Source organism: Bombus affinis, chromosome 1, assembly GCF_024516045.1.
Source record: "Bombus affinis isolate iyBomAffi1 chromosome 1, iyBomAffi1.2, whole genome shotgun sequence".
Classification (NCBI taxonomy): domain Eukaryota; kingdom Metazoa; phylum Arthropoda; class Insecta; order Hymenoptera; family Apidae; genus Bombus; species Bombus affinis.
This window is the reverse complement of record NC_066344.1, coordinates 7,567,812-7,591,963: the sequence shown is the minus strand read 5'-3', so window position 1 is coordinate 7,591,963 and position 24,152 is coordinate 7,567,812. Positions and strand designations below refer to the sequence as shown.

The window sequence follows — 24,152 nt, the reverse complement described above, 5'->3', positions numbered from 1 at the left end:
AAACAAGCGTTGACCAAAAGTATTGGCGAACCTAGCTCGGCTCGTTTAATAGAATTTCCGTTTTCAAAGAGCGTTAATTAAGCCAACGCGCGTCGCGATAATTAAACGCATCGTGTACGGAAAAAAGCAATAAACGACGAACGGACGAATCCGTGTCCGCGAATCAATAGGAAAAGAGAGAGAGCTTCTACGTTCCTCATTTACCATCGTTAATCGGGATATTAAAAATCCATCTATCCACTGTCTCTACGAATCTCACACCTCTCTACGCGTATACGTTCGATTAATCGCATTTCCAAGCATATTGTTATCGCACGTTAGTCGGCCTCGATCGACATGCTATCCGCCGTTTCTTCGTTTCAAAGGGAAACGAGCCGGACATACCATTCGTCGTTCGAACAAACGAACGATCCCAGAGCCACGTTGGAAATACGCGTGAGCGATGGCATCGACCATTTCATAGGACATGCCGTGGGTAATCCCCATTGCGAAACGATCTCGGCCACGAGCCGAGGAACGATCTTTTTATTTCTCGGTCGGTTTTACGGCGAGTTCCAGTTCCGCGTTTATCTCCGCCCCTCTACGTTCTTCGTTTCAGTTCCTTCCTCGAAACTGCAGGTCTTTCGCCTCCGTTCTTTGCAGCTTCCTGCAAGGCGACGGGATTTATAACGGCGTCTTCGAGTTCTTCGCCTCGCCTCTATCCCCGGTTTTTATCGGTGGCCGCGAGATATCGTCGATGACGCGGGATCGTCGCGCCGCGTAACGATGGGAATTAAAGTCCGTATCCGTGAATATCAGATCGTCGGTAATGAGACCCGTGGAATTTCAACATTGCTGCGCGATTAACGTTGTTGCACGCTGCGAGGAGGATGAACCGTGGCGAAGAACCTCGAGAGCCGGCAATTGTTGTAATTCACCTTCGCGCATGATAGCGCGGCTGTAATTCGTGAATCGTATAGTAATGGGGGAGAAGATTTTTAACATAGTACTGGGATGACGATGGTGCGTTGCGAAGTACTTGACGCGATAGCTTTCGTTCTTTGCGATTTCATAAAGTAAACTAGAATTATTTGAGTTACTTAAGTTCCAATATTTTAAAATCCAATCTTGAATTTTGCATAGAGTAGAAAATTGTAAAATACAAGATGTTATTACAATGGTTCGGTTCAATTTAGTGTAAAAAATTCTATACTTTTGTACATTGATTTCACATTGCCGTAGTTAATGGAAATCAGTTATGTACGATGTAGTAGTTGTAAAACAATTTGGAAACGAGAATAACGAAGAATGGATTCGAAGTCTATATTTCTACGGTTTATTGCAACTGACTCGAATGAGCACCATTTCAACGAAGATTTGATAAATTTCTGTCGGATGATTAATCGGGATCCACGTGGAAATTAGCGAAACGTTTGCCTTTTCCTTTTCAATGAAATCGTACAACAAATTATGAGATGACATTAGCAAGCTGAACGGAGGAGATGGCTGATGCAGCGTCGTAAACCAAGTATCGTTACCGTTATGTCGTATTATAGGCGACCCGATCGCTTCACAGTTATAAATTATAAAATTAATTAGAACACGCCACGAACAGTTTCTTGACACAAAATAATGCTGCGCTAATGACTTTGCATTAATTAAGCCGCCATGTATACCAGGAAATACTTTCTTGTACCAGTATGTATGCGTATACTAGCTGTGTTAAATCCTGTACATCGGATTTTGCAATTTTAACAACGTCATCGAACTCAAAATTACATTACTACTTAACGTAGCAAATTCTTTACATCCCTCGATATCTAAAACCTTCCATATACTTAAAATATACAGAATATACAGAATTTTAGACTTTCACGATCCGGGATTATATAGTATTGATACGGTTTAAGCTTACTCATTGTAAATCATGCTTGATAGGAATAATAACATGACGTTTCAACATTGTTGATCGATATTTATGCTGGCTTCTTTGCAGCTCAAACGACATACTGATAATTAAATTATCATAACATAGCAGCATCAAATTTAAAGCGGTCGGTGTTGCGAGCATTACCAAGATTAGGTGGCTCGGTTGTGGCGAGTGGCCGAGAGGAACACAGACAGAGGCCGGGCAGCACACGATATAATATGTAAGGGCCATTGACAACTGGCCCCTCTATCGAGCCGGTGTATCAGTGAATGAATAGGGCCTATTATGAAACGATGGAAGGTCGCATTGACCGCATGTATCCCGTTTCTGCGTTCGAGTGATCGGCCAGCATCACGGCGCAAAGTGATAGGCCGAATGACGAGGGGACGAGTGACCATCCCGAGACGGGAGAAGCCTGTGAAACGGATAGGCCTCGGACAGAACCGCGGCAGGGCCAAGGCAAACACAACGGCAGCGCTACGTGAACACCAGAGCGCATGCACCGCGCCACGAAAACCACTTTCCAATCGGTTTCCAGGATGTAATTACGAGCACGTTGCGGGCATGGTGGTGAAATTTGACAGGTAGTAAATATACGGACTTGATCCCTGATGGTAATAGCGCCGAGAGGAGCATCGACTCGCCTGATTGAATTCTCCGTTGTCCGCTGCCACCCTCGCCATCGCTCTCGGTGCTCACCGCACCCGCCATCGTCCCTCCGCAGGCCAAGCATCGACCATAACCACCATCGTTCTTCGGGAAAAAACAGCGCCGCCTGGATATGAAATCCTATCTAGGACGGAATGAAGCGACATCCAATGAAAATCCAGCTTCGGTGCTTTTTCGAAAAGGAAGCAAAAAAATCCCCCGGCGCTCTCAGCCTACAACCAATTGTAACCATAGATGACAGGGGTGACGCGGTCGGATACACGAGCTAATAAAGTTGCGACGTAGGTTTCGTTTAGATATATGGTTTGGTATACGTGAACGAGCCTGTGCGCGTGTTCGTTATGGCAGGATCCAATAGGGGGACCCAAAATTAAGCATGAAGTAGTTGGACTGATGCAGTTATAACATATTTAGAGCTGAATGAGGCATTCTACTTTCTCTATAGGCAAGAGCATACGGTCACCGAAAATTTTTGGAGGATGTAAAGACAAGATGGTCCGTGTGAAGCAGAAGTGCCGTAGGACGCCAATATTGTCGCACGATACGAATACAGGTCCTGTTCTTGTTTTCCTTCCCCAGCTCTTCCTTCGCTCTGTTCTATGTAGTCGTCGGCGATGATCAGTCGAGGGTGAGACGGAGGAAAGTTGTCACGGTCCACGAGCGAAATACAAATATGTTTGGTGGGCCAGGATGGGGAACGAGGAACGTCGTTAGAGAATTTCCGCCAGGAAATGGGCTTCGAATTGCCAGTAAACAATTGAACGTTTAGTCGTCGCCCGTGGAAACGTTCCTTTGTATGCGACAGCCGTACATCTCGAGCGGCGAACGCTTGAGAGACGAAGTTCGGAAAGTCGTGGTCGAAGAAGCGAAACGAATGGTAAACGGAGAGCGACAGCAGAGGAAAATTGAAAGAGAGAAGTGTAGCGAGGGACAAATAATTCGATAGCGGAATATGTGTTAATGGCCAAAGCAAGGACAGAACAGCAGCGATAAATTTACTATGAAAACCGAATATCGACGATGGAAGCCGAACAAATTGACCGTTCAAGCGCATCAAAGCTATGCGAAAGTTCGGTTAACTTTTTTAATCCAACGTTATATCGACATTTCTCCCCTCGATGATTTTGCAACTTGAACTGGCTCGTTACACGTCGAGATCTATCGGCATGGATATTTGATATGAAACAATAACCAAAGCGTGTTTTATGCTGTGGAAAAAAGAGTCAAACAGTGGCGAAAACGATCGAAATTCAATTAAACGACAATGAAAGATGCAGTTTACCGGCAATATACCCCGGCCACTCTGTCGAAAATCACCACCCTCTTACGGAACATTTTCCGAAACCCCATAGAGACACTTGGCCGCGGGACCGTTTGATGCCAGATGCTACCGTGGATATTGGATAAAAGTTCCTCGGTTCGCGGAGAAAATAATTTCACGGGGCCGGCCAGGACTGCTGCTACCTCTTGCAGCCTCTCATCCCCCAGCTTCCTACTGGCCTAGGAACGCCTTTTCCTCCCCGGTGTTACGCCGAGAAAGAAACTTACCATCGCCTCCTTTTGGATTTTCTCGACTTGTCGTGTTTCTCTGTAGACAAAACGGGCGACGACGCCACCTGGCACTTAACATATATGGAAAAGTCCCGTTTCCTAACTGCGCAAGGACGAAACTTCGCAGTCCTTTCTCGTCCCGACCGATTAAGAGGCGCAGAGGTATTCGCGCCAAACGGTACCAAGTTTTCCCTTATCGGAATAAAGAACGTTGCCTAATATCAAAGGACGATCTATAGACAATAGAAATGCTCGACAATCGTCAAAGTTCAGAATGAATTTGCTCTTCTTTACAAAATACCCACATTTATCGATCTTACATTTTAAATTTGAAACAAAATCGATTGAAATGAAGCCAAACAGATCGATTGGCTTTTCATTTAACAGAAAATTGATCAGCTTCCCGTTATTTCCATTGTCATCAAAAATGTCGAAAGCCACAAAGCCATCGTTTCGATTACAAATGAAACTTCATTGAATTCGATCGACCACAATTATCAGGGAGTAATATTCCATCGGGTTATCCGCAGTCAACTATCTGCCATCAAACTTTCATGACAAACAGACGACTCTTGAGTACGCAACTACGTTCAACTCTCTATCGCTAATCGATACAGTTAATCGTTTTACTCGACGACACAGATATTCGGATTCCCGATTGTCTTTGTACAATGTCGACAGACAGGATATACATATAACAATAAGATATAGAGAAAGAGAGGTACAAATACATTCAGACCCGCGTTAGAAGTGTGATTATTAACTTAACGTTAGGCACGTACCACGTTAGTTACTTCTATCGACACAGCTACACCATTACTATTCGCAGTGGGAGATGATTTTGTCTCACCCCACCACTTCGAACTACCAACCTCGCACCAACATCGAAGTTACGCGTGCCCGGCGCCGTATTCACTGTGTAAATACGACGTTAGGATCCTACATTATGACTTTCGAGTTCAGAAAATTAAGCGGAGAATCGAGACTGTACGAAACTAGTTCTGGGACCGCGGTTTTCGGGAGTGGCTGATGTTGCGGATATTAAGAGCTGATCAAACGGTGCCTCGGTTCCGGATACCATTTCGAGTTCCTGTTGTACCCGACCCAAGAACACGAACGAAATGTGATTTTATTGTTACGCTTCGCCCCGAACTTCTAGAGCACCCTCCTACGGTTGTAATTGTGGTTTAACTCGCGAACGTTTCGGTGAATGGAATAGAAGGGGTTGGAGGGAGGACTTTGAGCGAACCCAGAACCCTCTATTCAGCACGGTAGGATAAATTTAATATCGATGGAGAATTATGGGCAAATTATAAGAGCCTAATGGTACAGACAACTGAATAGACTTGAAATCTCATGGTCTCGAACAACGAGATCCGCGCGTTGCCACGCGACAATCGTCTCGATAGAGGCGACGGCTAATCGAATCTCCGTGGAACTAGGAGAGTACGACTCGAAGAGCAATCTCCCCTCTCTGCTCTATTTGAAACTCTATTCCGCTATTTGCTCAATACAGTCGTCTTCTCATTGATAAGCCGACAGGCGAGCCGTTCAGCGGATGAAAGTGCAATAAGGACGGAAATATAGATAGTGTAGGGTAGAATCGGAATGAAACAGCGTTATATGACCTCTGCTTGGCGCGAAATCGTCCAGGCGTAAAACACAAGGGATGAGTGTTGTAGATGCGGAAACTTGTCAGGCTTCTCATTGAATCGCTGCTACCTTGCGTAACTTCTTCTCCTTCGGAGACGTTTAATTAGTTTCGTCAATATTAAAAGCGAAAGGGGGGAGGGAATAAATCAATGGGTGTCAGTGTCGTAATAGTACCAGCTGACGTCGAAGACCTGATCTCTTCCTGATCAGACGAATCTCGGAGGACTTTCTTGTTCTTTGTCTATTTATTTAATTGTTTCTCTTTTTAGTTTAATTGGCTCACTGTCTCCTTCTTTGCTTTTGTACTCGTCCAATTACCCATTCATTCGTCTGTACAGATATTTCCAGAGTTACCTGCTCTTTCATCTGACTGTTAATTGGTCTCTCTAGTGAGCCGAACTCAATAAGTATGATAGCTGTTAGAGCTACCATTTCTGTTTATAACGATCATTCTTCTATCGGTACTAGCAATTTCTGCTAATTGAGGAATTAATGTAGATTGTAATTTTTCTTCTCGTAATCGAGCAACATTTTAATTCTATATAATTAGAAAACAGAGCGACGATATTAAAGATAATCATGTGATCGGATAAAGCAAGAAATAGCTTATCTCTGTTTTCAGTGTTGCGTAACGTGCGATGAAACAAACAATGAATCATGCGGAAACACTGAAAGATCATCGTCTTGAACGAGCTCGTAAAACGCCTGACGAAAATAAACGGATAGAGAAAGCGGCTATTCGATGCAGACAGCGCGTCTACCGGCGTGTCTGACCACTAAATTCGTAACTACTGACGCGCATACGATTCAACATGTCTGACCGATTTTCGCTGTCTCCACTAGCTGCTACCGGATCGGTGTCGCGAATAGGTTGATGGTGGCGTAACAACCGTTCGAATTAGGCCATTGTAACGAGGTCCATCCGGGGAATTAATTAATACGCGAGTCATCGATGACGCGACCGTCCGATTATTGGCCGACGCGCGGTCCTCCATTATTCGACGCGCGATCAACTCGCCGGAGAACTCGCGTTGCGGCGTCGTTAACGATGTTGAGCGATTCGATAAATGTTTGCCCGCACTCGGGACGCTCTATAGACGTCCACGTTTGAAAGGACTCCTGAAATTGCGGTAAATTACCGACCACCTAGCTTCACGATTGTCCCGCTCGGATTTGTTTAAAGTCTGGTTTGATACGTGCTGGGAATCGGTTGATGGATTTCCGAAGCTTATTGTACGTTAGCCGCGACGTATTCTAGTGCGCGGCTCGAGGATCCAAAATTAATGGTAACGTTACGAAAATTCATAAACGATATCGGTTTATAATGACGCTTTTCGATGGATAAACAGCAAAAATAGCGAATATCGTGCTATTTGGATAATTTCCAGATTCTAAATTAGATACTCGTGTAATTGTATCGACCAAGAATCAACTAAAAATTCAGTTTCGATTAAGAGAAATTGATGAAACGAATTATATTCACTTTTATAAAAAAAAACTGTCCGCGATTTTTTCGAAGTTTATCGCTAAAGAGAAGCAAGAGAACTGAAAGATAATAGCGTGTGTATATACGTATAATGCTTAGATAAAACGAGGTGTTCATTAATCAAACACAGATAAAGGATAACTTGGTCGGCGATCAAACTGTAAATCCGGCGGCGAACAATAACAAAAGAATTTAATTTCATCGTCCGTGACAAAAGGAAGCGACTGCCGACGTTATTTACCCACCGTCGGAAATGCGCAGTAAGTAGCGATACATTATCCTTAAATGCGGCGAATTTGTTCCTTCATAGCCTGAAATCTATTTCACCGTGGTGTCGCGACGATTCCACTGGCAAACGTACAATCCTGATAACGTCCTCTTAAATTATGTTAAATTTCTCACTTTATAGACTCGCGATCCTAGTTGTATCTTCCTTTTTAGTAAAATTTATAGAGTGATAATTTCCTCTTCCTCTTGTAGAATCATAGAGAACCCAGAAAATCTAAGTCACAATTTCTTATCTTGTTCAAAAGAGATTTTGAAAAAAATGATAGCTTAAGCAATACAATTGTTTCTCTACGGCTGTTACACATCTTAAAATGATAAATTCATACGCATATCGCGCAGACAGTAACTCCTTTTCGTTTTTGCAAAGAAGAGCGTGTTGACACGAGGCAAGATCGACCCGGTTACCTGTAACACGCAAATTTCAACAACTCCGACGGAAATTGAATAATAGCGAGCCGACGGCACAATTACGGTGAAACCATCGCTATGATTTCAATATCATAAATGGGACCGGTTTTGTGTCGGCTGGGACAAATTTTTCCGCGCGACGGCTGCCACTTTCGAAATTGACTCGCTTTTTTCTCCGACCTCTTCTGAACAGGATATTAGAAGTTCGACCTCGTTACATTTCACGCTGACACCGAGAGCTCGATCGACCACACTCTACCCTCCATTTCGTCGAGCTTTTTGCTTTTCTTCCCTCCTCCCTCGTCTTCTTTTTTTTTTTTTTTGTCTCGCACTACTTACTGATAGGTGTGTTTTGAGAGAAAACGTTGTGACAACGGCTTATTTCGATCGTCACCAACTGCGTCAATCAAGAACGCCTCGAATGAAATTAAAAGGATTCGAAGGTGGTCGACGTTATGCGTGAGAGTTTCATTCAGAGATTCCGTAAGTAGATGACTCGAGCAAGAAATATTACGAAAAAGAATTCGAAACGTAGTTAAATTGTTCAGAATTGATCCATAGAGTGATTTAATACTCGAAAGCTTGACAATTCTACAATGGGTGAAAGCCGATTCTTCGATCGTTCAAAGATTCTACGCTTCTACTTCAAACGGCTCTTTACAATCGCAGGCGTCTCGCCCATGGAAATTAGCAGATTCGTTGGAACCGGTCGCGCCTTTTTTTTTTGTCGTAGACTGCCAGACGGAAACATTTTTCTTCCTTTCGGATCATCGACAGACACGAATGCTGGAGACATGCCGTTGTCGATGGCAGATCCTTTTTCTTCCGAGTGCTCGGCGCGATTTTCAAGAGGGAATCGGTTTCATCGGATGCAGATTTAATGCCGTGCACGACGGAAAACTGATAGGTACCCATTGAATATCGGGCTTATATCGGTGGACGCCGATACTTTATACGGCGTTATTGAAATATCGTCGCGAGGAGAATTATTGCTACTCGCGTGCCGTATCTACCCCTCTGCCATTCGCCCTTCATCCCCGTCCGCCTCGCTTCATCTCTTCGCGTTCCAGTCGTTCGTTCTTTCTCTCTCGCTAATACCGAGCGTTCTGCGAATTCTTGGCGGGCATGAATACGTATAATGCCCGCAAAAAGGGGAGAGCAGTAAATTGTACGTGTCGTTACATTCGAGTTTCTGCTCGAGAGAGGAGGATTTGTTGCTGGCGCCTGGTGTGTTCCATCTCTCCCTTAACCTCTCTTTTCCTCCTTTCTTCATTTCCCTTCTCTCTCTTTTTTTTTTTTAATGTTTTAATGAGGCACATACACGGGTGAGAGGTTCCAGAAATTATACACGTAAATCATGGAACGAGGGGTTTAAAACACGGAAACGGATGATTTCGAATAAACTTCACGCGATAACACGCCTTTTGCTTCCCGTCCACTTTGTTATACGCACGCATACATACATATATCCGTTTATTCGACTCGTTTGATGTTATTTTTGTCTCCTTTTTCTCCGTTTATACGATTAAAATGAATTGGATCTCGCTGCATGCAGTGCGATAATAATAGAAATAAATCTGTTTTTTCTTCTTTTATTTTTTTTTTTTTTTTTTTTTTATTTTCCGATTCACTCGAAGCATGACTGATTGCTCGTTGTCAGTGGATGGATCTCAATGGGATTCATTATTTTCAGAAAACTTCGGTTCTCGCGTCGTTCGTACGGTAGACTGGTTAAATCGGATATCCGATGAAAATCAGCAAACCAATTTACTCGGTATGCCCGAACGATCTTTCGGTTGATCAATCTGTTTCGGACACTCGAATTAGCCGTTTGCATGAATTAATTCACGCGTGCGTGAAGAGCTCCCTTCGTTTCATGGGCGCTCCACCGCCTCCACGTGTGACAAGTCCCGTTTTAAATATTCTTACGAAGCAACGAAAATTAAACACGAAATTAATCATTTTATAAAATGAAACCATTTATCCATTAACGTTAAAGCTATCGGCGTTTAATGTATATCTAGGTGTATCATATTTTCAGAATTATAATTAAAACAGGTAATTAAAAGTGTTTTTATCCTGATAAAAGCCAACGTTGATGTTTATCAAAATCATCTCTATATTTTTAGTAATTAGAAAAACGAAAAATCTGAAATACGATATTTTAAATTAAAAGATTAAAAATTGTCCCATGACAAATCCTGTACTCGCGTGATTAGCCTTTTGTCAAAAGTTGCACGTGCTTTTGATTCCAGCCTGAACGTGATTCGGCGTATTTTCCACGCGACAAAGATTAATTAAATCGTCGAGGCTGATCCATGACATTGTCGTCGAGGTATAATCCAACAACTCGCTGCACGATAACAAGACACTGGCGAAATCCGCTTTGGAGAAAGCAGAACCAAGAAAATTAATGCGGACGGAGCGGTTCGAAACGGACGACGCATCGTTAGCGTGTCGCGGGGCGTTCAGTTATTCATAAAGTCGTTACTGGCCGGTCCGAAACAGTGGAACTTTCGAAACATATCCTCCCCTGGTAGCTGGCTCTATTATTATCTTATATATTATACTTCGCATATTTTATCATCATCTGGCATGTGTACGTTGAAAATTTGCATATTCGGCCACGGTAACGCTTGTTCCGCTCGCTTTTATCGAGGTTCGCTCTTTTCGCGCCATACTGGAAAATGAATCTCGTCTGATCCGAGCGCGACACGCGCCGACTTAATGTTATTACGTCGCCGCGGTGTCGTTTAATCGCGTGTGAACTGTAGGTGGAAAGTGCCTCCTAAATGAAAGACTGTTCCCTGGAATTTTGTCGCTAAAATCGCTGTTCGGGAAAAATGGAACAGCCTCTAGTTTTTTAAAGAACATTTTTTGAATACTGCAACACGAGATAGCCGTGGATCAGGATATCAATTGTTTTTATTTGTTTCTATCTTCGAAGGAATTAATATTCGAATGATAGTTGATCGAATTCTTCTCATATTTATATTTCTTATATTTATAAATATACCTATGATAATGTCAGGTCAATAATTACTTTGTATTGCAATATGTTAAAGAACAAATTTTATCTTTTTTAACTTTCAGGATTCCATTTCGAAAATCAAATAAAATATCTTGAGCGAATCTGTACTTGAGAGTAAATACAGAGCGATAGCATTTTCCCAGGGTGATAGGGATTCGTCTGACAGCATTGTTATACGTGACACCCCATGAAACGTTCTTCTAATTTCAATGTTTATCATTGTTTATTTCGACGGAAGCTTTGTCGACTTCGGACCGTTAATTAGCAACTCGAATCTCAAGTCTCTAAAGCGGAGTTTAGGTATAAATTCGGAAGTGGTATTATCTCGTAACAAAGGCACGTGCTCGGCATTGGAGCTTCCCGAGACAGCTACCTAGGAACAGTCGCAACTGCTATTCGTTCACTTGTTCGCGTGCATTCAATAAGCCAAAAGAATACTGCATCCCACATACAAACTATGATGCGTACAATCGATCGGAGAAAATCTCTGTTTTCTTTTTAACTAAATAAATATTCCTTAAAATTTGCTATGTATCATTAAACTATACCATTCATATATTAAAATAAAAATGTTACTTTCATGACTAATTTTTCCATTAATTTATTGGAGAAATGAAACAACCTACTAAAGACAAACGTTGGTCCTAATATTAAAATTTGAATTACAGTGAATTAACTTTTTAACTGTACGTTACGTACGAGATACAAGACGCTTCTTTTATTGAAATTTCATAGATGGTACAAAAACATAGTACACAGAAGCGTGAATAGATGCTTCGGGAAGAACGAGTTACTAGAATAATATCGATTGCGTAGATTGATTCATTTTGTTATACGCTCATATCCTTCGCTCTCGTTGGATCCGTAGCTAGTTAGAGGCATGTACCAGTCTGATTGCAGACAAACACGTTGCATTCTAATGGGCAATAGCTTCTTATCCTGCAACACACACAAAGCAAAGATCCGTTGGGCACGTCCATTTTTCCTCTTCCGTTTTATCTTGTTCCGTCTTTCGTAGCTAATTGTCTTATTAGGAAAAGTTGAGACGATTGTCTGCTTTGCACGAAACAACGGTCTAACCATGAGTTAATCTTGCGGAGAAAAGTGGAGAACGAGGAACGGATGAGCAGAATGTAGTAACTGAAAAAGACGAAAAAATGCCTCTTCCATTTCTGCAGTTGTGTTCATAAAAATATAAATTTGGATAAACATCTATAGTTCAGCGTTCACTTATGATTACAATCATTTAAGAATAGAATCCGGAAGGCGATAAAATTTCGGCTTGTTATCTTCAATTTAATATAATTGTACGAAAGATAAAAATCATCGTAATTCGTGGTGGAATAACAAAATTTCGGTAAGCTCTACATTGACGAAGAACAAATCACTGAAACAGAACACTAGGCGACATCGATGACAAAAGCTCAAGAGACAGAATATCAAGATAGCCTATAGTAATTTAAATACCGTTTTCAAATAAGAGGTCACCAAAAACCAGGACAAAATGGTTCCCTCCGTTTGGTATATATGACGTATGGTGGTTAATGGAAGCTCACAGGGTGGCGGTTGTGGAAAAACGAGGAAAAGGGAAAAGAGAGCAGCGAAGGGGTGAATAGAACGGAGATGGACGGTGGGACGATGAAGGGACGAAAGAGAAGACTCGATTACACGTCACCGGCAGCCCAGAGCCTATTTGGTCGCAATCGGTTTTTCATTACCGAAAGCTTCATCGGCTTTATACCGAATTGTACATTCGGCAAGCCCTCGTGAAACTCATCAAGATCGTACGTCCTTTTGGAACAGCGTTTCGTGACTTTCTGGCTGGCGCTGAACGAGTAGCTATTGTTTAGGTAACTCTGATAGAACTCGAATTCAAGACGCATCGAAATTCTTGGTACAATTGCTAACTCAATGGTTGTTTGAAAAAAAATATGTAGACGGAATTTTCAGTGTCTGTATCTCTTTCTTTCTCTTTTTGCGTATTGTATCGTTTGAGGAAGATTTACAAAATATTTGATCGAGGGAAGAAATTTTAGGAAAGACGTATGTATGTAAATGAAGTATTGAAGAGTATCTGGAACTCGATAATTTAAAAAATATTTGCAGCCTTTATTGTTACAATTTTCTATACTATATAGACCACTTATATTAGGTAAATAAACAAACCCGAAATATAAATAGTAACGTGGATGGAAATCATAAATAAATAAATTTCAATCTAAAATAAGTAAATTGAAAGTACATCTTAGTAGTTCATAAACTGGTTTCGTTTCAACATTTGAACGAATATCATTTTAACCAAAAACAATGTGCATGCTGCCATCTACTCTCCATAGAATGAGTCATTGCGAATTAACTATTCAAGAAAACTAATACAGATGGCGATGATATCATCTCAATGTTTGCAAGCGCAGTACGTCTCCTATAACACTTGTATTTAGTCAATGGTTTGACTTAGGAATACTCAGCTGATTTGTTATTTGTTTCTCGTGTTCCGCACAATACAAAAATAAATTGATCGTGTAAAAAATTATTTTAATATCTAACAATATAAATACATCATATTTTATACAAAAAGAAGTTATTAATATATGTTTTGCAATAACAAGTAACAAACTGGTAAAAACATTTTCGAAGTATCATGTCTAAAGAATTACGAAAACACTAAGTGACAGATCAAAATTTGAGACAACAGATATAAAAATATGTCATCTTGGACTGAAAATGTTGCAATAAAGCAACCTATTAGGCGCTTGGAGATCCAAATTAATAACTTCAATGTAGCCATACCACATCATGTTAACTTATTAAAACGGCATAAAAGTAACATTGAAAAAGTAAGTATTAAATTAGGTTATCTTGTAAGGTTTCACGTAAGTTCACATAAATTCTTGTTGTTACAGTATCAAACACAACATGAGTGGGAAAAGATGCATAGAGAACACATAAATGTAGCTAGGATTATAAAACAGCTTAAAGAATTACTGTATCAAATGGACACTTTAAGAGCTCATGTTCTTGATTCTGACATTAATCAGTTTGATAAATTAACTGGCAATGCCCGTACAAGTATCATGAATGCAGTCAGAGAATATATGGGTAAAATAAAATTATATTTGTATATCACTCACATTATCTGCGGTCACGGTTTAAAAACAATTTATATGTATTTGTAGAACTACAGCTGAATTTGCCCATGTCACAACCAGAGTCACCCAAAGAAGAAGATCAACCCAAAAGTCATCCACTTGACGACACATATATCCAGCTCCAGAAAGAACAGCAGGAGCTGCAGCATCAGGAGGCATGTCTGCATACTTGGAACACCTTGCAAGAAGATATACATCAACTTCATCAATTATTTCTTGACTTTAACAAAATTGTTGATGTAAATTTTTTAGTTTATTCAGACTTATTTTTTTGGCTATATTATGATTTTCTATTTATATAATTAGGACCAAAAGGAGCTAGTAAATGCAACAGAAGACAACATAGAAGTAACAAATGTGAATGTAACGGAGGGTGAGAAATTCCTTCAAAAAGCTGCAAGGTACAAAGTTACAATGTACCCTTTAGCAGGAGCTGTAATTGGAACTTGTATTGGTGGACCAGTTGGTTTACTAGCTGGATTAAAAGTCGGTGGTCTAACTGCGTTAGGTTGTGGTATTTTAGGTAAGTCCCATTACCATTAAACACTCCTACAATCTGAATTCATAATATTTACATTACTTATTATATATTCAGGATTTACTGGAGCATCCATAATAAAGAAAAAGGAGATAGAAATGCAAAAATCAAGATCAACAGAGGGGCATAGTTTAACGGAGCAAAATACTGTGCAGAAATCAATATCTTTACCTGAGAATTTACAAGAAACTAGGAAGGAGTTGTGACATATGCCAAAATGTGATATTAGCGATAAGAGTAAAAGAAAGAATGCCTGCAGTGTCGTTTAGTCTCAAAGCACTGATATTAATAATTCAATATGTTTTTAAAGATTTAGGGATTCTTTGTATTTATTCTCTATATAAAACAGGAATATTTGACAAATTATTATTATTAAGGATATTGTGACTAGATATTTCTATAAAAATAACTTGTGATTTATTGAAAATTTTTTTTACTGTAACATGTGACAAATCTATTAAGTTTAAGAAAAACATTGAATATTAATTATGAAATTTTCTGCTGGGACCAAATTTTATTGTTAAAATTACTAAGGTCCTTAACAAAAATTTCTTTACTTTGCGAAAAGAAAATTTTTTTATACAATTGTATGAAACATCAAAATATATATGTATAATGTATATGTATATGTATATGTATATATATATGTATATGTATATGTATATAATGCATATAGCATATAGATTATTCCCAATAATGATATTAACCAAACAAATGCGATTAGATAGGGTTATGTTATTGCAAATATTACGTCGAAAACGTACATATATATAAACAATTAAATACTTTTTCACTGAAATGTACTTACAATGATATAAAAATTGTGCGCTATGTTAAGCAGGATCGACGTAATGGAGCACTCGCGACGCGCCTTTTATATACTTCTTACATGTATCGTGGTGTTTACACAATTACAAGGTATCAAGCCAACACGAAAACCGAAAGCCTATTGTTGCTTGTAAACAGTGTCTGCAAATAAACTAATATCACGAACGAATACCGAAACCGAACTTGCAATGAAAGTTTGACTTCCTGACTGCGCATAACGAAATGTCTCGATTTACTGCGCATCGATCGTTCGAACCACCATTGACTAAGTTCTGTGATAATACACTCGAAACATATTACAGAAGTATAGAATTCTATTACTTCATTTGCAAAATGTCCTATTCTATACTATATTTGTAATTTCATAGAAAAATTTAGTTTCAATTCAAACTAGTATTATACTAAATCGATAATGTCACATGCGACACGAAAATGGTATAGGGGCAGGTGACGACCAAAACATGGGACAGGAAAAAGCATTGAATGTCACATCATTTACTCTGTACTTCATCCATAATGATATGCAATATTTTTTTCTTGTCCCACGTTTTGAGGGCCACCTGACCTGCTTACCACTTCGTGTCACATGTGACGTTATCGATAACAGTGATAGGCTATGCGCATAAAACGAATCTCTGCAATAATTAATTAAATAATTAATTAAATGCTAAATAATTAACTAATTAGTTAAATAAACTTGTTATAATTTATTGTTATAAAGCATGTTCGATATTAACGTTTGTATCATTATTTTTTTTAAATAATTTTTATTCTTTAGCTGTAAAAAATTCAAAGGATTTTCCACGTAAAAGTTGTTTGATTTTATGGATAAAACATAAGAAATATTTTTCAAGGAAAAAAAGTAAAAACTTCTTGAGAAAAAGGGGGAATCTTTAAAAAGTTAATAGCTTATAAAAACACATCTTAGTCTTAATTATAAATTGTTTATTCTGATATACATATGTATGTGCGGTAATATTGAATAGGACGTTTCAGATTATGCTGATCCTGCCTGAATTTTTAAAAAATGATATAGCTACTGATTTGGATCAAATAAATCACCGGCCGCTAAATACTATCATATTGTGTAAAATTATAGATATCAGTATGCTTATTTACAGAACCAATTATACTTTATAAAAATTAATTTCTGACAGGTTTTGCACAATTTGTACCTTTCTATTCTTTAGAATCCTTTCTATTTCTGAAAGATCAATATTTCAATGGAAAGCTACACAGTCCCATCCTTTAATAAATAATTTACATTAAAAGCACAACGTATTTTTATGAAGTACTAGTTATGAAGTACTAGTTTTTCTTTCTTTTTCTTCTGCTCAAGATATTCTTATATTTTTTTCAAGTCAACACGGTTCGACGACCATCCATTTTAATTTTCCCATTATTTATACACTTCATCGAAAAAATTAAAAGGAGCCCAATTAAATTCATAACGAGGTCCCTTTTCTACGGTTTAATCGAAATTTTAATATCAATTTAATTTTTCCAACTGATACCATTACATATTTTTTAAATTGACAACTTGTTACACATTTCAAAGTGCAAAAATACATATACACATATACATATATATACGTGTGTGTGTAAATTACAATTTATGGATATGTCTTTATCTATAAGATATCTGTGGTAACTCGAGTTCAGATACAGTTAAAAACAACACAGATAAAGACTTTTAAAATCCATATCAGCAAGATTTTGATCTTTGAATTTTAATTTTGAGTATTTATGTGTTGAAGAACCAACGAATCTCAATTTCTTACCGAGGCATATTGCATCTTCATGAATTTTACTTTCATCGTTAAATAAATTAAACCTTCACGGTAAACAACCGTGACTTGATGAAACACCGTGACTAAATTAATTCCAAACCAATGCTTTTATTCTACAAGGCGAGAAATAGAACAAAATAGTTTACTATTCACATTACACGTAGCATTCATACATTTAACACTGCTTCGTTCAACATTGTTTGTACCGCATCTGTGAAAATAGTTTATCCAGTATGAATGCTTCACTGCGTAATGTAAGGTAACGAATATTAAAAACTTTATCAACAATCTTGAAAATGTGCAGAAATACTGGACTAGTGACATAGAGCTGAGCGAAGTCTACGATGTCTTTTACAATGTAAGCGCGAGAAGATAAGCAGTAATTGCTCGTTGCAACAAAAAGTACTATTACTCAAAACTAATGTCTTGTAACAATTACTATCCAATTCCATTTTCTCTATATTTTCTTTTTTTCTCACACCCAAAATACTCAGCATTTCCAACGAGCATGTTGGTGATGTCGAATTATGAATTTCATAATCGGGATCAATATCTATATCGATATTATTATCATGAGTACCCTCTTTATTGAAAAATAGAGCTTCAGATGATAATGACGACGAGACTTGTTCATGATGCGTTATCAAATCAGGAATCGAATAAAACTGTTAAAATTTTCAATTAGTTATGCCCTAATAGTAATTTTTTGACTATTATCTTCTTCCAAAATAACAGTTATAACATGAAATGTATTCCCTGAAACCTTTATTCCACAAATTTTTGCCTAAATAGGAGAATTTTATTTTTGTAGAAGTAGGAAGGAGTTTCCGTTAAAGGGTGTTTTGCGAACTGACAATAAGATATTGGAATGCATTGTATTTTGATTTCAAAAAGGAGCCCGGACGAGGGTTCAGTTTCGTTGGTGCTTGAATTCGATACAGAATCTATTAATAAACAAAACAGTACAAAATTATGCATAAACATACACATAATCATTTCTTGTCAAATAACGGTTTAAAGAAAAGACCACAGCTACTACAAATTCACTAAACATGCTGCAAAAGTAGTAACTACTAAAATGGACTTCAAATTTGATAATAACTAATTTATTTAATTGAAGAGATATTTTAACACATAGGTCACTGATAAATACGAAAAAGAGTATCTAGAAGTATTTCAGCATGTATATGTAAACAATTTTTTTAAGAAATGGTGGTGGGAAGGGATAACTCGAAAATCATGAATTTTTCAAAAAATATTTTTGCGGGTTTAATAGACACAATAAAACGAAGCAACTTTTCCTTAAGCTTTTTTTAGGTACCTTTCATTGTTCTTTTATATTTCACAAAAAGAAAAAGATTTTGAATCTTTTCAAGGAATGGTTACACCGAATCATGACGTGAAAAAATAGGGTTGTATTGCGGATAACATAATTCATTTGTACTCAAAGAATTTTCTTAATTTTCGGGTTACATAACTGTCTTTGTTGGTCACGAACAGATCAGATTTTCTAATTTTTAGCAGAATTTTTGGATACATCTTCACTTATTTACAGTTTGCTTGTCGATAAAAGATTCACATTAATAGAATTTTTGTAACGTCGAAAAGAATTATGGGTTACAAAATGTAATACTCTGCAAAGTTGCTTACATATAATTTCAAAGACGGGTATATCAGTTCCATACTATTGGCATAAAAATCACAGTTTCGAGCAAGTATAACAGAAATAAAACTTGTTAATATTGCCGATATTACTATTTTAGATCGGTACTATTTTAATTTTCGATTAAGTACACTAAAACATAAAGCTAAACGATATTTCACACATAATAGCCAGCATGGACAAGTGGAAAGTGTTCTTTCTGTGTACATATCATATATTTTCATGTTGCTAATAATAGATGAAAATAACAAAGATAATAAAAATAGTGAAAAATTTTTCACTATATTTCTTTATTTTACAAGTATTCAAAGAGTAATTATAGATAGTAAATGAGATTAAAGATCGATTCCACACCGTGAAGATCTCAATGTAGGCTGAAAATAAAAGTCACACGATGTTTGTTCTGGAAGTTTCACTGATCGGTTAATTTTTCAGTGATAATCAAGCACAACAAGCATTAATCTCTGCAAGTGCTGAGACACAGGTGCACAAATGATGAAATCTTATCTTTCATCCAGGTGCTCGATATCTTCTTCCATTTACTTGAATGCGTTTCAGTATATATAAAGGAGTCTAACTGGCAGAAAACACATCAAGTACAACAGTCTTCCCACAAAGTGGTCAAGGTGAGTTCATGGATTGCTCTAAAACAAACTTTTATAATATATCAACCATTTTTGTTGGAAACCTATTAATGATTTATTGTCTAAATGAGTTTCTCAATAAGTTCATTTCATATTTACTGGCATCCGAACGATTTTAATTTCAAGTACTGCAAATAGACAAATTCAATTTCATCATCTGACAAATTTCACCGAAATTCATCAAAGCTGTAAAAACAGATTAAAATTTTAACACGATCAACACTAATCCGACCTCTTTAAACATGCTAACATTTCGTCCTCATTTTTACAATTGAAAATATATACATTTTCAGTGTTTTCTCTTACCAGTCAATTAAACTTACCATTGAACCATCATCCATTTTGCAGATGAAGCTCCTACCGGTACTGTTCACAACGCTCGTTGCGTTCGCAACAGCAAACTCTCATTACCCATCACCAAATTCGAGATTCCAGTATGTCGCCATGTTACAAGCGAAAAACTTCGCCTCTGACGAACTGTCCAAAGACATTCACGACTTCCTGAACCTGGTCGACGAGAACAAAATAATGAACATCGTTATGTCCTACCTGGATGATGACGAAGTACAGAGGGCAATCGAATACATGTACAGCGAAGCATTCCACGATTTGGTCCGCAAGGTCGAAGCTATGCCAGAATACCAGAATTTGGTAAAGTACATGGAAGACTCTGGCTTGGACATGAGAAAGGTGATCAGCAAAATCCATAAATTATTCGGTATGGAGGATTACGTCCCACCCATGGAATTCTCATCGATGAATACATTGTCAAACCTTGGTGGATTGAAAGCTCTGTTCAACGCTGTAGAGGCTGCCCTCCCATTGGACAAATTCACGGCCATGTACAATGAAAAGATGCACACCTCCCCTGCTTTCCAGAACTTCATGCAAAGACTGCACTCCAATGAATTCCAGACAATCGTCAACATGGTTTACCAATCACCAATCTTCCTGGAAATGAGACAGAAGGTCATCAACGACGGAGTGGATCTTGTCCCTATCAGGGATTTCATCGAAAAAGTGCTTGGCATTCATCTTCCCAGAGTCAACTCCCGTGCCATGTTACGAGCGGAAACCTTCGCCTCTGACGAACTATCCAGAGACATTCATGACTTCCTGAACCTGGTCGACGAGAACAAAATAATGAACATAGTTATGTCCTACCTGGATGATGACGAAGTACAGAGGGCAATCGAATACATGTACAGCGAAGCATTCCACGATTTGGTCCGCAAGGTCGAAGCTATGCCAGAATACCAGAATTTGGTAAAGTACATGGAAGACTCTGGCTTGGACATGAGAAAGGTGATCAGCAAAATCCATAAATTATTCGGTATGGAGGATTACGTCCCACCCATGGAATTCTCATCGATGAATACATTGTCAAACCTTGGTGGATTGAAAGCTCTGTTCAACGCTGTAGAGGCTGCCCTCCCATTGGACAAATTCACGGCCATGTACAATGAAAAGATGCACACCTCCCCTGCTTTCCAGAACTTCATGCAAAGACTGCACTCCAATGAATTCCAGTCAATCGTCAACATGGTTTACCAATCACCAATCTTCCTGGAAATGAGACAGAAGGTCATCAACGACGGAGTGGATCTTGTCCCTATCAGGGATTTCATCGAAAAAGTGCTTGGCATTCACCTCCCCAGAGTCAACTCCCGTGCCATGTTACGAGCGGAAACCTTCGCCTCTGACGAACTATCCAGAGACATTCATGACTTCCTGAACCTGGTCGACGAGAACAAAATAATGAACATCGTTATGTCCTACCTGGATGATGACGAAGTACAGAGGGCAATCGAATACATGTACAGCGAAGCATTCCACGATTTGGTCCGCAAGGTCGAAGCTATGCCAGAATACCAGAATTTGGTAAAGTACATGGAAGACTCTGGCTTGGACATGAGAAAGGTGATCAGCAAAATCCATAAATTATTCGGTATGGAGGATTACGTCCCACCCATGAAATTCTCATCGATGAATACATTGTCAAACCTTGGTGGATTGAAAGCTCTGTTCAACGCTGTAGAGGCTGCCCTCCCATTGGACAAATTCACGGCCATGTACAATGAAAAGATGCACACCTCCCCTGCTTTCCAGAACTTCATGCAAAGACTGCACTCCAATGAATTCCAGACAATCGTCAACATGGTTTACCAATCACCAATCTTCCTGGAAATGAGACAGAAGGTCATCAATGACGGAGTGGATCTTGTCCCTATCAGGGATTTCATCGAAAAAGTGCTTGGCATTCACCTTCCCAGAGTCAACTCCCGTGCCATGTTACGAGCGGAAACCTTCGCCTCTGACGAACTATCCAGAGACATTCATGACTTCCTGAACCTGGTCGACGAGAACAAAATAATGAACATCGTTATGTCCTACCTGGATGATGACGAAGTACAGAGGGCAATCGAATACATGTACAGCGAAGCATTCCACGATTTGGTCCGCAAGGTCGAAGCTATGCCAGAATACCAGAATTTGGTGAAGTACATGGAAGACTCTGGCTTGGACATGAGAAAGGTGATCAGCAAAATCCATAAATTATTCGGTATGGAGGATTACGTCCCACCCATGGAATTCTCATCGATGAATACATTGTCAAACCTTGGTGGATTGAAAGCTCTGTTCAACGCTGTAGAGGCTGCCCTCCCATTGGACAAATTCACGGCCATGTACAATGAAAAGATGCACACCTCCCCTGCTTTCCAGAACTTCATGCAAAGACTGCACTCCAATGAATTCCAGACAATCGTCAACATGGTTTACCAATCACCAATCTTCCTGGAAATGAGACAGAAGGTCATCAACGACGGAGTGGATCTTGTCCCTATCAGGGATTTCATCGAAAAGGTGCTTGGCATTCACCTTCCCAGAGTCAACTTCCGTGCCATGTTACGAGCGGAAACCTTCGCCTCTGACGAACTATCCAGAGACATTCATGACTTCCTGAACCTGGTCGACGAGAACAAAATAATGAACATCGTTATGTCCTACCTGGATGATGACGAAGTACAGAGGGCAATCGAATACATGTACAGCGAAGCATTCCACGATTTGGTCCGCAAGGTCGAAGCTATGCCAGAATACCAGAATTTGGTAAAGTACATGGAAGACTCTGGCTTGGACATGAGAAAGGTGATCAGCAAAATCCATAAATTATTCGGTATGGAGGATTACGTCCCACCCATGGAATTCTCATCGATGAATACATTGTCAAACCTTGGTGGATTGAAAGCTCTGTTCAACGCTGTAGAGGCTGCCCTCCCTTTGGACAAATTCACGGCTATGTACAATGAAAAGATGCACACCTCCCCTGCTTTCCAGAATTTCATGCAAAGACTGCACTCCAATGAATTCCAGACAATCGTCAACACGGTTTACCAATCACCAATCTTCCTGGAAATGAGACAGAAGGTCATCAACGACGGAGTGGATCTTGTCCCTATCAGGGATTTCATCGAAAAGGTGCTTGGCATTCACCTTCCCAGAGTCAACTTCCGTGCCATGTTATGAGCGAAGTTCTTTTACATTTGCATTTGTAACCTGATTTTGTGGCTAATTTAGAATTGTAACAATTTGTAGTAATTTAATTTGTATTAAATTTTGCAAGCTTACTTTATCTGATATATTGATTTCCCTTCAAAAAGGTAAAAATTCATCAACTTATCTATACTGCGCATGTTGTACGTACTACATACACTGTATATATAAATTTAGTTTGAACATATTTCAAAGAATTCCCTTAATCTTTGCAAAAGCGATGATAGTTTAGACTTTATGTTTGGTAGAGTACACTGGGTTGCATTATTTTATTTTCTTTTCTCGTTCATATGTTGTTTTTCTTGTCTTTATCTCACCTCAGTTTTACCAAATAGTTTCCGTTTACCTTCTTTGAAATCTTTTCTGTCGCATCTAGTCATCTCTCATCTTCTCTTTTTGTCGTTCTTCACCTTGCTCGAATCATTTCTCATTGGGATCTTCTTTTCTCCTAATCGTTCTTTACATTCCGTTCTTCGAGCTTCGTGGATTCGAGTGACATTTTCCTTATCTTGCACTTTCTCAGTCTTCTAATGGATTCCTCCTCCTTGCGAGCACGCCAATGGCAAGTTCGAAGACTTATTAAAGTGTAACAATTTTAAATAGAAAAGCAGCGTGGATCAGCTTGTTTTTTCCCTTCCCGTCCTTCCGCTGGTTCTCACAGTGAAAGTTACTTTCCTTTTAAAAGTTAACGCTATGTGCTCGAACACGGTCCTCTTTTTTTTTATCAAATAATTGCCGTTGTTACTTGAGACGAGCCACTGTCGTTTCTAAATAAATTACATTTAAAAAATGTTATATTTATAAAATGGGTCATTTACCAGCTTCCATCCATTTCCGCCGGATCAATTCGAAGATCACTGTGAAATGATTCAGATAAGTAAACAAAATTTTATTCGGACCTTCTTATCAACTTCGATCCTTTATGTTTTAGATGAACTGAGGTGTGGAACAAGCTACAGTCTATCGGTCCCAGCAACTATCATCGTCAGT

General features: G+C 38.9%; 2 protein-coding genes and 2 long non-coding RNA genes across 17 annotated transcripts in view; 2 read left to right on the top strand and 2 right to left on the bottom strand.

The window, feature by feature from the left end:
* Positions 1–23,236, top strand: part of LOC126919929 (uncharacterized) — a 174,744-nt gene extending 151,508 nt beyond the window's left edge. For 2 of the 13 annotated variants that reach the window (XM_050729646.1, XM_050729687.1), the window contains exons 3-4: positions 21,086–21,257; positions 21,873–23,236. In XM_050729646.1, the coding sequence (XP_050585603.1) occupies positions 21,086–21,257; positions 21,873–23,135 (1,435 nt within the window). In that variant the 3' untranslated portion in view covers positions 23,136–23,236. Of the gene's footprint in view, positions 1–20,470; positions 20,628–20,843; positions 21,258–21,700 lie in introns of all 13 variants that reach the window. The other 11 variants (XM_050729636.1, XM_050729666.1, XM_050729748.1 and 8 more) reach the window with 10 other exon arrangements.
* LOC126920110 (uncharacterized) lies at positions 11,692–14,267 on the bottom strand. The gene is made up of 2 exons (XR_007711891.1): positions 14,127–14,267; positions 11,692–12,135 (listed from the first exon to the last, which is right to left on the bottom strand). It is a non-coding gene; the product is annotated as an uncharacterized LOC126920110 (long non-coding RNA).
* LOC126920007 (syntaxin-17) lies at positions 13,426–15,692 on the top strand. Of its 2 annotated transcripts, none has more exons than XM_050729830.1 (5): positions 13,426–13,832; positions 13,899–14,094; positions 14,172–14,299; positions 14,451–14,667; positions 14,740–15,692. In XM_050729830.1, the coding sequence occupies exons 1-5, from the start codon at positions 13,701–13,703 to the stop codon at positions 14,886–14,888; spliced, it is 822 nt and encodes a 273-aa protein (XP_050585787.1). In that variant the 5' UTR covers positions 13,426–13,700; the 3' UTR covers positions 14,889–15,692. The 2 variants fall into 2 exon arrangements, with proteins under 2 accessions (XP_050585787.1, XP_050585777.1); XM_050729820.1 differs by having other exon boundaries at positions 13,427–13,832; positions 14,172–14,383.
* Positions 20,944–22,631, bottom strand: LOC126920091 (uncharacterized). The gene is made up of 3 exons (XR_007711884.1): positions 22,488–22,631; positions 21,701–21,872; positions 20,944–21,085 (listed from the first exon to the last, which is right to left on the bottom strand). It is a non-coding gene; the product is annotated as an uncharacterized LOC126920091 (long non-coding RNA).
* Positions 23,237–24,152: the final 916 nt, after the last annotated feature.